General features: G+C 41.1%; 2 protein-coding genes across 2 annotated transcripts in view; one reads left to right on the top strand and one right to left on the bottom strand.

The window, feature by feature from the left end:
• LOC113180809 (chondroitin sulfate proteoglycan 4-like) overlaps positions 1-13,181 on the bottom strand; it is a 52,501-nt gene extending 39,320 nt beyond the window's left edge. Inside the window, exons 1-5 of the mRNA XM_077799067.1 lie at positions 13,133-13,181; positions 12,632-12,795; positions 7,664-11,224; positions 5,648-6,118; positions 1,644-1,820 (exon numbers count right to left, since the gene is read on the bottom strand). Coding sequence (XP_077655193.1) covers positions 1,644-1,820; positions 5,648-6,118; positions 7,664-11,224; positions 12,632-12,795; positions 13,133-13,181 — 4,422 coding nt within the window. The remainder of the gene's footprint in view (positions 1-1,643; positions 1,821-5,647; positions 6,119-7,663; positions 11,225-12,631; positions 12,796-13,132) is intronic.
• On the top strand, positions 11,404-11,703 carry LOC113180819 (acylphosphatase-1-like). Its single transcript, XM_077795688.1, has one exon. It carries the CDS (start codon positions 11,404-11,406, stop codon positions 11,701-11,703), a length of 300 nt encoding a protein of 99 aa, XP_077651814.1.
• Positions 13,182-13,593: the final 412 nt, after the last annotated feature.

Below are 13,593 nucleotides of genomic sequence, written 5' to 3' on the forward strand. Positions count from 1 at the left end.
CGAGTTTTAAGATCACTAAAAGAGCTCAAAAGTCTATTCCTAGAGCTAATTATTTTGAATAGATAAACATTAAAACCCCAGTGATCTTTTACAATGTAACATTTGTTCATTAGATTAGCCCTTGGTGGGCTCCTGGGTATGCCTGCACTATCATTTAATTGGCCTTAGGGTGTTTCAAAAATTAAGGGCAGAGGTTAATGCTTCATGTTTTACTGCCATTTGCCTTACTTTCTTCCTGTCCCTCCCTGAGACCTAGCTGGCCTCCACGCTCACCAAAGACACTTCCATCCATTGATGCTGCATCTGCTGCACCATTCTGTGGCTTGGTGGTCTTTAGACCACTTAGAAAATAAGCTTTAGAGCCGAGGGTGTAGCTCAGTGGTAGAGTGCTTGCCTGGCTATGTGGGATCGATCACCAGCACCACCCCTCTCCTCAAAAATCCTTTAAGATATATTGGGTTAGACTAGCATCAACAACAACCACAATTTTGTTAGTTAAAGTGGTTTATTTTTTTTAAATACCCCTCTAAAAAAAGCATGATGAAGAAAGTAGGATGGAAGAATTCTTGGAATAGACATCAAAAGAACCTACAAGCTACTGTTCTGAGGACCCTGATTGCTCCCTGGGCTTTAGTTTTCTCCTCTGTAGAACCAGGTAAGTAAGGGATACAATATTTAAATGTTTGGATGCATTGACATGTATACAATATTTACATGTTTATATGCACATGTACATATAATAAAATCCTTAGAAGAAGGAATATAAAGAAAGTATAAGTTAAACCTGAGAGAATCTATTAAATGGAATTTTTGAGATGCTTCAGTATAAACTGGCATCAATGAGTTCACCAGCACCTATGTTGCTGTGTGGCAGGAAATGTGCGGTCCATGCCAGGAGGCTTCTGGCACATCAGCCCCTTTGTGTAGGCAGCAGAAACCACATAGAGATGCTACCTCAGGGCAATCTCCACAAAAGAACAGAAACAAAATGGCTTACACCCCACCAGCTGAGAGATGAAATACCTGAGAGTGATTGAGAGCTACCCCTGGGGGATTTTCCAGGACAGTGAAAGGGAGCAAAGTTCCCAGATCAGCAAAATACTGTCACATGACTTCTTTTACCCAACTGGTAATTTTTAGAAATAATAGCTACTGTTTATTGAGTGCTAACTACATGGAAGCACTGTGTGAGAACCTAACATCATCTTATTTAATCCTCTCACTCTTATTTAATCCTTCATCCTAATGAGGACAAACTAGGGAACCAAATAACTTGCTCAAGGTCACATAGCTAGTAGTGGGCAGCCAGGGCTTCCTCCCAGATATGTTGGCTACAAAACCTACTACCCGCCTAGCAGTGGCTGTCCATGGGCAGACACCTTCCTAACCTGCCTCCAAAGACCAAGCCTAAGGGAGCATCACACCAGATTCATTGGGATTATTTATATTTTCCGAATGGCACCCAACAGAATGTCCTGGTAATAACTAATATTTATTTAAAACCATGGGATTATATCAAATATATGTGTGTGTGTGTGTGTGTATTCATATGCCTTCTTATTTAACATTAGAAATAATAAAATAGAAAAACAATTTGGAAGCCCTAAGGTTCTCATGTGAAGTCAAAAGCATGTAGCACTTACCTGGAGGATCTTATTGGCTGTTATTACTGGAGCTTTGTCATTTACAGATTCAACAGTCACAAAAAGGGTTTTGGGCAAACTCTGTTTTCCAAGCTCTGAGCTATTTGCAAAGATGGTGAAATTATCAAGAAGCTCCTCACTATCATCATGAACATAGTAAATCAGTTCCTTTTCCACCTATAACCAACAAACAACAAAATCACTAACTTGCTCAAATGTGACTTTCAAGATATGAATAAATTGCTATAAAAGAAATTCTGATTTTAAATATCTTGCTAAAGCACAAAAACATGTCCTCATCCCATGAAGTTTAAGTCCAACAATCAGCAAATTGTGCTGGATGATATATTTTTTAAATTAATACTTTATCCTAGAAATAAGTTTAAGGAGAAAAAAGAGCAATTGAATAATGTGATATACAAAGAGAATGCTGGACTGGTAATTAGAAACCCTGAAATCAAATGCTATTTCTAATACCCAAGTGTGGTGGGAGGGACATATACAGCCTTCCCACCAGTGGAAAAACACAATCAAATACAGACAGTACTTGCATATTTAGAATGACTAATTTCTGAAGTTGCTTATTGTTTCATAAAACAATGAAATTTCTCCCCATTGGCCAGATATTTCCTCTTTGGAGACATATGGACCAGGGCAACTATTAAGTTCTCTCAAATTTCTCATTTGTAAGCCAAGTATGCATTGGTCCTTTAATTATTCTTTGTATGTGAGGTTATACCTGCTACCTCCTAATCCTATTCCTTCTCCTTCAGAATAATTTTTTTTGTGTGTGTTCATCTCTTAAGGGGTGCTACCAATGATGAGCTAAAATGCATCTCCTATCATGAAATACATTGGAGTCAAATTATTCTATCAAATTGCAAATATTTACTTTTATCCTATAAGATTACATATTTTTAATTAATTCTGAGGCAGTCATCCAATGACTTAGTTTTTCCTTTTCAATTTATAATAACCAAAATTTTGATCAGAATGCCTCTCATGTATCTAAGATTCAGGTAGAAGACGATAAAAAGCCCAGGATCAAAATTAGAGACCAAGAGAATTTTAAAGCTTCAATGAGTCTGTGACCCAAATAGACAATGGCAGAGAACTTCCAAATCCCAAATGGAGTTGTTAAACTTCTGAAAAGGTCTCTAAGGTTGTGTTTGTTTTGATAAAATAAAGCCAAAATTTTTAGCAGTTCAACTTCGCCCATTCCTGTGGCGCACTTCCTTTGAGCAAAGTCTTTTGATCTCTCAGAGGTGTTTCTGACATGGGTTGAAAAGTTCAGGAAGGGTCTCAAGGGAGAGTTGTCACTCATACACAGGTGCTATAAGAATTTCTTTGGAGCTCCGTGAGCAGAGGAATTCCAGATCACAGGCCTGACCATGGGTTCCTGGAACATGCTGTTTTAAGTTACTTTAAAACAAACATGGAAGGTGACACTGATCACAAGATGAGAGAAGTCTCAACTTAAGGCATTTCAGGATCCCAGCATTTACATAACAATCATCTCTGAGGTATTCTTCCTAGAGAAATACATCGTTTCTTCAGTGGAGTATCACTTCCCCAAATTACATGTCATTTCATAACATTAACCTGAAATCCAGGATGGGATGTGTTAGGGATTTGTAAATTCCTAGACTGAAAACTAGAAAAATATGACCTAAAATTAAAGGATGCAACAAATTTCCAGAAAATATTGAGAGTCTATGGTCCCCTGTCACCGATCCTGTTCAGGGGTATACTGAGTTTTTCCTCTGCTCACACCTTGCTATCCCCTATTGCTCCAGATCTCACTTCTCACTTCAGGTCAAAAGTCAGATCTCTTCCCCACCAGCACGTGGCTCCCACGGTGCTGGACCACACACTGCTCCTCACCTGGGAGTCCATGCACTTGTTCCTCCCTCTGCCTGAAAGCTCTTTCTGATACATTAGGCTTCTCTGACTCACCTCCTCCTAGTATCTGCCATGTGCCACCCTCTCAACGGGCCTTCCCTGACTGTATTAGAAACTGAACATCAACATGCCCAAACATGCATACTCACAACCCACACATCAGTAAATGCCCCAGCACTTCCCAGATCCTTTCCTGCTTTATTTTTCTCTAGAGTACTAACTTTCATTCGACATGCCATTTGTCTCACATTTATTTTATTTATTGTCTCTCCCTGCCTCCCACTTCCCCCCCAATTGGAACAAAGTTCCATTGGAGTAGGATTGCTGCCTTAGTTCACCACTTTATCCCCAGTACCTAGTCCTGGCATCCCAGACTCATAACAAACTCAAAAATACTTTCTGAATGAATAAAGGGCAAATTTGAGCAGGAACTCCTTATCCAAGCCATTAACAGCTAGAGTCAGGGACTAGTGTCACTTTAAGAGGAAATGATGATCTCAAAAGCTGGAGAACTCAGGAGTCACAGAGAAAGGGACTGGATGAAGAGGTCATCTGGACACACAGACTTGTGACCTTGGCTCTCCACTGTGAACAAGCTGCATGATGACATAGGCGCCTCAGGGAATGCTTATATCTCAGTACACAGATTTCAATCAACCATCCTTAAAAACACACCTCCTGTGAAGCACAGTCCATCACTGAATTGACCAAAATGGTACCAAAATATAGTGCTTGGGCTCTCACCTAGAGTACATGAAGTGCAAAGTATTAATTCAATTCATCCTAGAGCAGGTGGTTAGTATGCAGGGGGTTGGTCTAGCCTTCGAAAGGGAAGCCATGATTGAGAGATCCCTGAGGAGGTCACTGAAGAATTGCCCTCCCTGATCTGATGTATAAGAGCTTTGACAGCCCTCAGCATTCTCTGATTCCCCCAGGGCTTCCTAATGCCACCTGAAAAATCTAGCCCTCCTGACATGCAATTTAGGTGACATCTCCTATGGACAGGGGTGAGGGCTCCCCACACTCCATCCCCAAGAAATCTCTGCCACTCCTCAGCCTGTGGAAGACTCCTTGTGCTCCCAGATCACCCTTCCCTTCAAGGCCTCCATGCCCTGTGCCACAAGGCTACCTTGTTGCAATGCCAGCCTCTGGTTCATCCTCTGTTATCTCCTCATTCCTCCTCTCCTCAAAGTCTAGGTGAAACATCACTCCTTCCTGAAGGCTTCCTTATGCTCTTCCCTCTGCCCTTCACTTAGAATCAAATGTACCAGTTCTGTCCTCCCATCGCACCACTGTGAAGATGCAATGGGAGAGGCAGGAAGAGAAAGCAAATCTGACAATAACACCATTTGAGCTCAAAGCAAAGAAACCTGATAGCAGCCGGGAGTTGACCTTGGTGATTTTATCCTGACTGGATGCCAGATTGACAGTTAGGTCCAGTTCCCTGATTGCAAGGACTGGGAACTTTGAACATGATAGTCTTGGGCTTGGCACAGAGCACAGCACTGAGTATATACTCTGAAAGCATCTGTTGGTTGAACAAAGGAACAATGACTCCAAAATATCTGCCCATGCTTAGAACCTCTGTGTTGCCCTGATATCCTGAGAGGGACAGAAGTATTTTGCTCATTTAGAACTGGGAAGCCAGGGTGATGCAGGAAACTCAGGGCATATAAGCACAAGTTGGAGGAATAGAGATGTTTAACCTAAAGAAGATAAAATTCCAGGGAATTTGATTAATGTTTCTTTCAAATAGTCAAAGAACTTTCATGAAGAGAGTAATGATTTATTCTGTAGGATACTGGAATCAGGATCCAAGAAGTTTCTAAGTGGCAGATTTCAGCTCAGCCCAAAGAACTAAAGTTGGCAAGCTTTTAGAGTAGAAGAACCCATCTCAGGAAGTATTAAGTTCCCCATCACTGAAGATGTTCAAGTACCAGTTGGACCCCTCTCTATGGGGGATACTGTAGAAAAGTCCCTAGCATCTGATGGGAGGTCAGACCAGAGCCCCTCCAAGGTCCCATCATCCTCCAAAGCCCATGTGTATAAATGATAAACAGTCAAATTTTATCTAACATGACCAAATATATTAGAGTTATTACCTGTTTCCTGGTAAATTTCATTAGCTTTACTCTTGGAAAATCAGAATTTTGAACATAACCATGTTTTGGTGATTCGAGTAGAATAAATTCACAGTCAAGTCCCTCAAAATACTTGCTTGGAATTTTGAGGTCATCCTCCAGAAGTGCTTTGGATCCACCTTCTTGAACTGTGAAATTCTGTACCTCCAGAGGAATCCACTTAGGGATGATATCCAGCAGAATTTCCACTGCACTCACCACTTGGGAATCATTTATCACGTCTAGGGAAAAACGATCCTGCTGTTGGTCGGGCGCTGTCTGCACATAAAGAACCCTGCCATCATCAAGATCCCGGTGTGTGAATCTCAAAGTGGACTTTTCATCTGCACCCAAGCTGCCACCTTCTGGTTCAGATATTTGGAGATATCCATGCCTTGATGGAGAACTGACTATGAACTCTGCCTCTGGAGGAATACTGGCTTCATTTCCAGCCTTGAGTCAACACACCACACACAAACACACCCACAAAAACAAAACAAACAAACAAAAAAAACATGTTACTGTGTGTAAGAGTCAAGACTATTGATGACCCTAATCTTTTTTATTCATGTCCACAAATGGTTTAAGTTACATTCAGGGTTCATACACAGTTAAACCTAAATCTGATCTATTACCTATGCCAATATTTTGAAGATCAGCCCTGATCACAAAGAAAAATAATAGTGAACAATCTAGAGTAGCTACAAATGTACTAACAGATCATTACACATAGCAGGAAAAAAACAGGATTTAGAAGGTTTAAGTGAAAGAAATAAATTCTATGAGAAAGAATAAATGACTATGGAAGAAACAGTAGTGGGATCACTAAAATTGCAAGACCTTAGAGAAAAGTTTTTTTTTCCTACCCCACTTTAACCAGCTCAGCATTTTCCATACATTTTTAATTTATTGATTCAGCAAAATCCATCTCAATACTATGACTGCAACTTATTTACAGTCACTGAAGTGCACATGCCCCCTTGTGGTGGAACATATATATTAACACCCTGAGCTCTTGATAAAAATTTGAGAAAAGCTAGGAGGGGTCCTATATTCCCTTAGTCAGAACATCTTATGTAGAAAACTGATTTTTCACTTCAACTCACTTCTATTTTGTATTATTGGTTGCATTTGTAATTTTTTTACAGTCCTGAAGTCAGATTAAGAGAAGCCTGCACTTGTGGCCAATTATCATTAATCACAGCTCATTCTCCCATACACTTTCTACAGGACACCTTCAGAAGAACACTTCCTCTAACTCTGATGAACAGGGCGGGCCCCCTGGAAGTTTCCAAATAGGAGCCTGAAGAAATGGGAAGGCTGTGGCCTGAGCCCTGGTATTCCACTGGTCTTAGCCAGTTTTATCTATTCATCTTCAGAATCTAAACAAGGCCACATTCCAAACTAAGGAAATAAATTGTGTAATATAATATCCTCTGCTGTTTTAGGACTCCTTTTTATATTTTTTAAATTACTACATCATAAAATTACTCAGGTCAAATTAAACAAAGGTAGTTGGCCATAATATATACATCCCTCCCTTATTCCCAGTTCATACTATTCTAAATTTACACAAGCACATGAATACATGTGTACGTAGCTTCAAAATAAGCTTATGTCCCATTTCCAACTAAAAGAAATTGGCAGCATCAAAGTCATGAAACCACTCAGCTTTTCTTCTTAACGGCTTCTTTGCATTTTTTTAAAGTCACCCACCCACCCACTATGTCTCAATCTGCAAATATAGTGACGTGTCATTACTTTCCATAGAATCTGTAAAGTTAATCAATTTCAACTTCCCATGTTGAGGACTCTTGGTGATTTTTGCATTGAAAGATCTGATTGCCCAAGGTCTGAAAAATAACTCAGATTTTATAATTAATTTCCCTTCATTAACAGGAGATAAATCTACATAAAAATAGCTTTCAGAAGTAAACAGAATATCCACCCCTGTGGTCCTAGGAGAATAAGAATACTTGGTGTTTAGATGACACCCACCTGGAGCCTTCTTCTACTCAGTTTCACTGGTTTTCCTTCTTCAACTACAAGGGTGTTTCTGTGCAGGACCTGGGTGTGAGGCGGCTGACCTTCTGAGCACACCTGGACACAGACACCCACTTCTAAGTGTGTATCTTTCACTTTCACTGTCAGGTTGAACACGTCAAGGTTGCCACTGCCATGATGCCTGTAAACCACTTGTCCTCGCTTCAGGTCATGCTGGGAAAACGAGTAGGACACAGAATTGTTGACCAGGACTCTGCCATGTTTTGGGGGCCGCACAATATGGAATTCAACCTCGAGATCTGTTCTGACATCTTGGTTTGTGGTGACACTCAGGTTGGCTGTGGTGAGGCAGCTGTCCTTTCCTCTCTGTACAAGCAGCCCTGTGTTGTTGGCTATCTGAACATAGGGGTCTGACACACTGACCTCAAGAAGGGACGATGTGTAATGGACACCATCAGTTACAAACAGCACGAAGCGGGCAGAGTCCGCTCCCCTGTGCCTGAAGAGCACATGTCCTTCCCGCAGGTCTTCCTGCCTGAACTGGTAGAGTTTCTGAGTGGGGTCCTTGGTTCGTACCAAATCCCCATTTGGGATGCCCCGCCGGGTGTAGAGCAACTGCCCATCATCAAAATCTAAGTCGGGGTCATGGTAACAGAGATCTTCCAAGGTCAACAAGCGCTGGCCATTCCGCACGACATGGAAGACCTTATCTACCATGCGCACTGGCCTCTCATCATTCTTTAACTCCACTGCAACAGTGACTTTGATTTCTGTAGACATTTGCTCTGAGTCAAGATCCCTGGCTACTCCCTCTTGGCCTGAACCTTTGGCAGAGGCCACAAGAAAGAATTCGTCATACTGGGTCTCAGAGTCATCATGAATATACATCAGCCGTTCACCCACTATGTCTTGATCAGTGAATGTAGTGATACTGTCATTACTTTCCAGAGAATCTGGAAAGCTAATCAATTTCAGCTTTCCATGTTGAGGACCCTTGGTAACTTTGTATTGGAAGATCTGATTGTCCAAGGTTCGAACAAATAATTCAGATTTCGTGATTAACTTGCCTTCTCCTTCTTTTACAAGCAATCCCTTGTTTGTTAAAATAATGTGTGTCCTATCTGTTTTAAAGTTTATTCTGAAAGTATAGTCATTTGATTCTATGTGTTTTGCAATAATCAAAAACCTAAAAGTATCCTGGGAGTCTTCCCTTGGCCTCTCCTGAGGTTCATAACTTATCTTGGAGTCAGTAATATCTTTTTGGCTGAAGGTTGAGTTTGTTTTGAGAACTTTATCGCCATGTAGCAATTTTCCTTTCTTAGGTGGGGTCAGTAACTTAAAAAGTAGCTCCCTCTTGGCTACTTCCACACCCCATGCTGCAGCCTGCAAATGATCAGAATTCAATATTTGCTGGTTTATGTTACTGACCTCTAGGGGAACATTTTTCAAAAGTACAATTTTCAGCCATTGTATGGTCACAGGAAATATGAGCTCTTTGCTGACTTTTCCTTCTATGCTAACTTTAAATTTAAAGTGATCGGTAATATTTTCTTGCTGCAGTTCTTGGAATGTACTATGGTACCGGACCCTACCCCGATCTATGGAACGCTGAGAAAAGGTCCTAACTTGTTTCCATTCTCCACTCAACCCTCTACGCTGAATCTGGCCAAACTGAGGTGGGTGAGTGATGTCATAGCGAGCCTCCATCTCATGTCGTTCACCATTAATTTCCACTGACAAGTTACTCCCTGTGATCAGAACAGAGCCCCCTTGTGATACAATCACACCAGTCCTATTGACCACTTCAAAGTCCCAAGGAACAGCCATGACCCGTAACACAGCTGTATTGCTAACCAGCTCACCATCACTTGCTCTCAGAACAATCCGCGAGTTGCGGTGACCCCTGTGCACATAGAAAATGTTGCCATCTCTTAAATCCTCATGTGTAAAGCTATTAATGGGTCTCCCAGGATCATTGGCATTTTCTAAAAATCCAGCATCTGAATTGAAGCTGCCAAGAACTGAAAAACTAAGACTTGAAGACACTGTGTCAGGGTCTGACACCTGTATTACATTTGGGGTCAGTTGTTTCTTCGAGTTCTCAAACAGGACCAGCAGATTTCCTTCCTGGAGCTTCAGGTATGGGGGATCATTCACTGGAATGACAATAATGTTAAACACACGTGGAACATGGTTCTGCAGGTATGACGGGATTTCCTTCTTGCTATGGAAAGAGATGGAAAATGTGAAACGATCCGTAGGTTGCTCTGAACCATCATGCACATACCACACTTTTTCTTGCCACAAATCTAACAGAGTAAAAGTCTTCTCCATTTCTGGTTCAGGGGAAACATCTAATTGAATGAATCCATGAACAGGCATTTCTTCTATTTTAAACAGTAATTGAGAATAATTGATGTCCAAATCCTTAAATTCTTCATTTACGTCTACATGCTGTGGTTCCAAAAGGGCTCGTCCACCTTCTTGGACCTCCAAGTTACTCACAACCAAAGAGTGGCTACTTTCATCTTGGAAGTTAGTCCCAGGCACTGCAGTGGAATGGGAAACTTCTGACTGAAGCAGGGTTTCCGTCACTGTGGTAGAAGGATTAGCATTATCAATACTCTTGATTTTGCACCCAGCAGAAATATCTTTGGAAATAAGGGCGTCCCTTAATGCTCTCTTTTCTGAGTTGGTTTTCAAGTCTCTTATGCACCCTTTCAAAGAGATTCCTCGAGCAGATTTTCTAGGCACAGAGGCCAGTTCTAACCTCTTCACTTTTTCCCACATTCGAGTATCAAGACCCCCCACCAAGAGGGGGCCTTTGGACACAAATGGTTTGCTTTGAAAAGGCAGCAAAGTCCTCACCCTTTGTGCATCTACCACTAAGTCCATATACCTTTCCCTGAGTTTGAGTTGAATAACATGCCACTTGTTGTCACTAACTAAGTTAAAAGAAGAAAGCTGAATTTTGCTTTCATTTCTTCCTCCATACGCCTTCAGTAGACTCTCATGTATTTCCAAGGCGACAAAATCCCCTTCTCTACCTGGCTGAAATAAAAGCAAGGCTTGTTGGGTTCCAGTTTGCAAAGCAAATTCCAATAGCCCTTCCCCTTGAACCTTCCATTCTGGAAAGGTGACATAGGATCTAGAGCTAAAGAAATTGATGGCTTCATCCTCTCCTGCAAAAAACTCATCATTGCATCCTAGTGAGACCTCATAAACCTTCTTAAAACCAGGATAAGATCTAAGGGACATAAGGATCTCCCGCTGGTTCAATATGACATCCTCCATACATCCGCGGAAGTTAGGAAGATTTCCATCTAGGTAAGGCACATTGAGCCCCCCGTGGCCTCCTATGTAGATTCCATGGTGAAAATTCAAATTATGCACCCCACCAGACATTTGGCTAGTTGTCTCATAATGTTTGTCAATAACCAAGAAAACATGATCCTTAACATAGTACAGTTCCACCAAATGCCAAACCAAGTTGTCCATATGAACTCTTTGCTCAGAAAGGAGCACTTGTTCACCTGCACCCAAATGCATTCTCACCTGAAAGAGAAAGAATCATGATTAATAAATCTCATCTCATTTCTCCAAAGTATTTTATTATGAAAATAGGACTGGCACCCTAAACTTCCGGGAGTAGTCATTTGTGTGGCTGGGGGCAGTTGGCTTTGTGGTTGCTGGTGTAATTCGGCCCCTTGTGGGGAAAACTAAGAGGTTTCAGCATGGCAGAAGGGGACACCTTGGTATCAGTGGATTACAAAATTTTGAGGAAGGTGCAAGGGGTGGTTTACCACAAGTACACTCAGGCTGAGGGTAAAAAGCTAGGATTGGCAGGCTGGGTCCAGAACACTGACTGGAGCACAGTGCAAGGACAATTTCAAGGTCCTATCTTTAAGGTGCGTCACATGCAGGAATGGCTTGAGACAACAGGAAGTCCCAAATCGCACATTGACAAAGCAAATTTCAACCATGAGAAAATCATCTTGAAATTGGATTACTCTGATTTTGAAATTGTGAAATAATGGCCTGAATTTAAAATTTCCAATAAAAACTTAGTTTTGGTTTTTTATTATTAATAGAAATAGAACTATTCTGTGTTCAATATTAGAATTAGTTATTTTTGTATCAGATATTTGTTACTGTGTGTTCCATGGGTGATGGAACACAACTTCACACAATTCTAATAAATAAAAACACATTAAAACAAAAGAAAATAAAAGAAAAGAGAATGGGACTGGGCTATGGTTTGAATATGGTTTGTCTCCACCAAAACTCATGGAGTTTAAGTCCCCAATACAGCAGTAGAGAAAGTTGTTGGGGATTTTAAGAAGTGATTAAGTCATGAAGAGGGATTAATGCTTTTCTCAAGGGAATGAGTCCTCACTCTTATGGAACTGGATTAGGTATTGTAAGAACAGATTGTTAGAACAAGTTGCAAATTGGGGGTGGGGGGGCGGTTGTTAAAAAGCAAGCTCAACTCCTCAGCTGGATCTCTTGCTTTCCCTCTCACCATGTATCCCTTTCACCATGAGGCCCTCACCAGAAGCAGAGCAGATGCCAGAACCCCGTCCTTGCACCTCTAGAACCATGAGCCAAAAGTGCAGGTATTTTGATATGGCAACAGGAAATGAACTAAGGGTCCTCACACCAAGAGAAAGAGAGAGAGAGAGAGAGAGAGAGAGAGAGAGAGAGAGAGAGAGAAGGAGAGAGAGATTTGAAAACTCTTCCTACACTTGTAGATTTCATATTGAAGTTTGAAAATTTTAGAATCAGAATATTTAGGACATACTGACAACACTGAAGAAGATTTCCCTCTATACAAATATCTCACTTTGTTCTAGTGAGTTGATAGCAATTAATCGACAAATATAGATAGATTTTTCTCTTTCTCTTTCACTTTTCTCTCTCTCCAGTAATCTATATTTTAAGGATATATTTTTTAAACCATACCCGTAAGGTTCCTGCTAGAAGTTCTATTACACAATAGTCATTTTTTCCAGCTGCAAGAAAAAGTAACCCCTGTGGCTTGCTGGTTTGAAATTTTAATTCAAGAGATAGCTCAGAGGAAACTTCTAGGATGTTGAGCTCCACATAGCTTTCACCATAAAAAGATGCTATGGGGGAAAAAAGCATAAGTTAGTAAATTTATTACACAATGACTATTTTACAGTATGCAATCATCCCTAAAGAAAGCTGCCTTGCCCAAGGCCACCAGGGTTTTCTGGGGTGGCCCACAGACCCAACAAGGGTGTATAAAGTGTTCATTACTTATTATTCTCCTACCCTAACTCAGGACAATGCCACAGGTCATTTCTTCTTCAGAACTCTCAAGAGGAGCAGCCAAAGCCTCCACTGCAAATAAACTGTAATTCAGCTTCTCCCTCTATCCAAGAAGCTTCCCCTCCACGAAGATTGATTCTAAGAGCTCTGGCTAATAAACTTCCCACATACTAAGTTCCATCTCATATTCTTCTTCTCCAGGAACCTGACTTGTGGCCATTGGGATTGGAAGTAGCCAGAGAAAGCAGATGCTGGAATGGGATTTGGAGCTGAAGCACCCACACCCAAATGGTGATTAGGACTCTATCACCAGGGACAGGTGAATCACAGAGAGCCCTGGCAATGATATAATTTCACTGGTGGCAATTATACTGGTATGGTGTAAGAGTGTAAGGGAACACATTAGCCCAGCTATAAAATGTCAAGCTATGAAAAATATAGAGCAAATAATAACTATGAGGACAATGGAAGTGGTTGCTTCCCAACAAATTTGAATAAAACTTTGGGGAAAGATAAGGAAAAGCTAAAACAGATTAGTTACAATTACTAGTTAAGTGTGAAATCCAGAAGGTGTCGATGGGAAAATTCAATGTCCTTCTCATCTACAGCAGGAGGGCAGAGAAAGGAGAAAC

The sequence above is a fragment of the Urocitellus parryii genome, chromosome 1 (genome assembly GCF_045843805.1).
Source record: "Urocitellus parryii isolate mUroPar1 chromosome 1, mUroPar1.hap1, whole genome shotgun sequence".
NCBI lineage: Eukaryota > Metazoa > Chordata > Mammalia > Rodentia > Sciuridae > Urocitellus > Urocitellus parryii.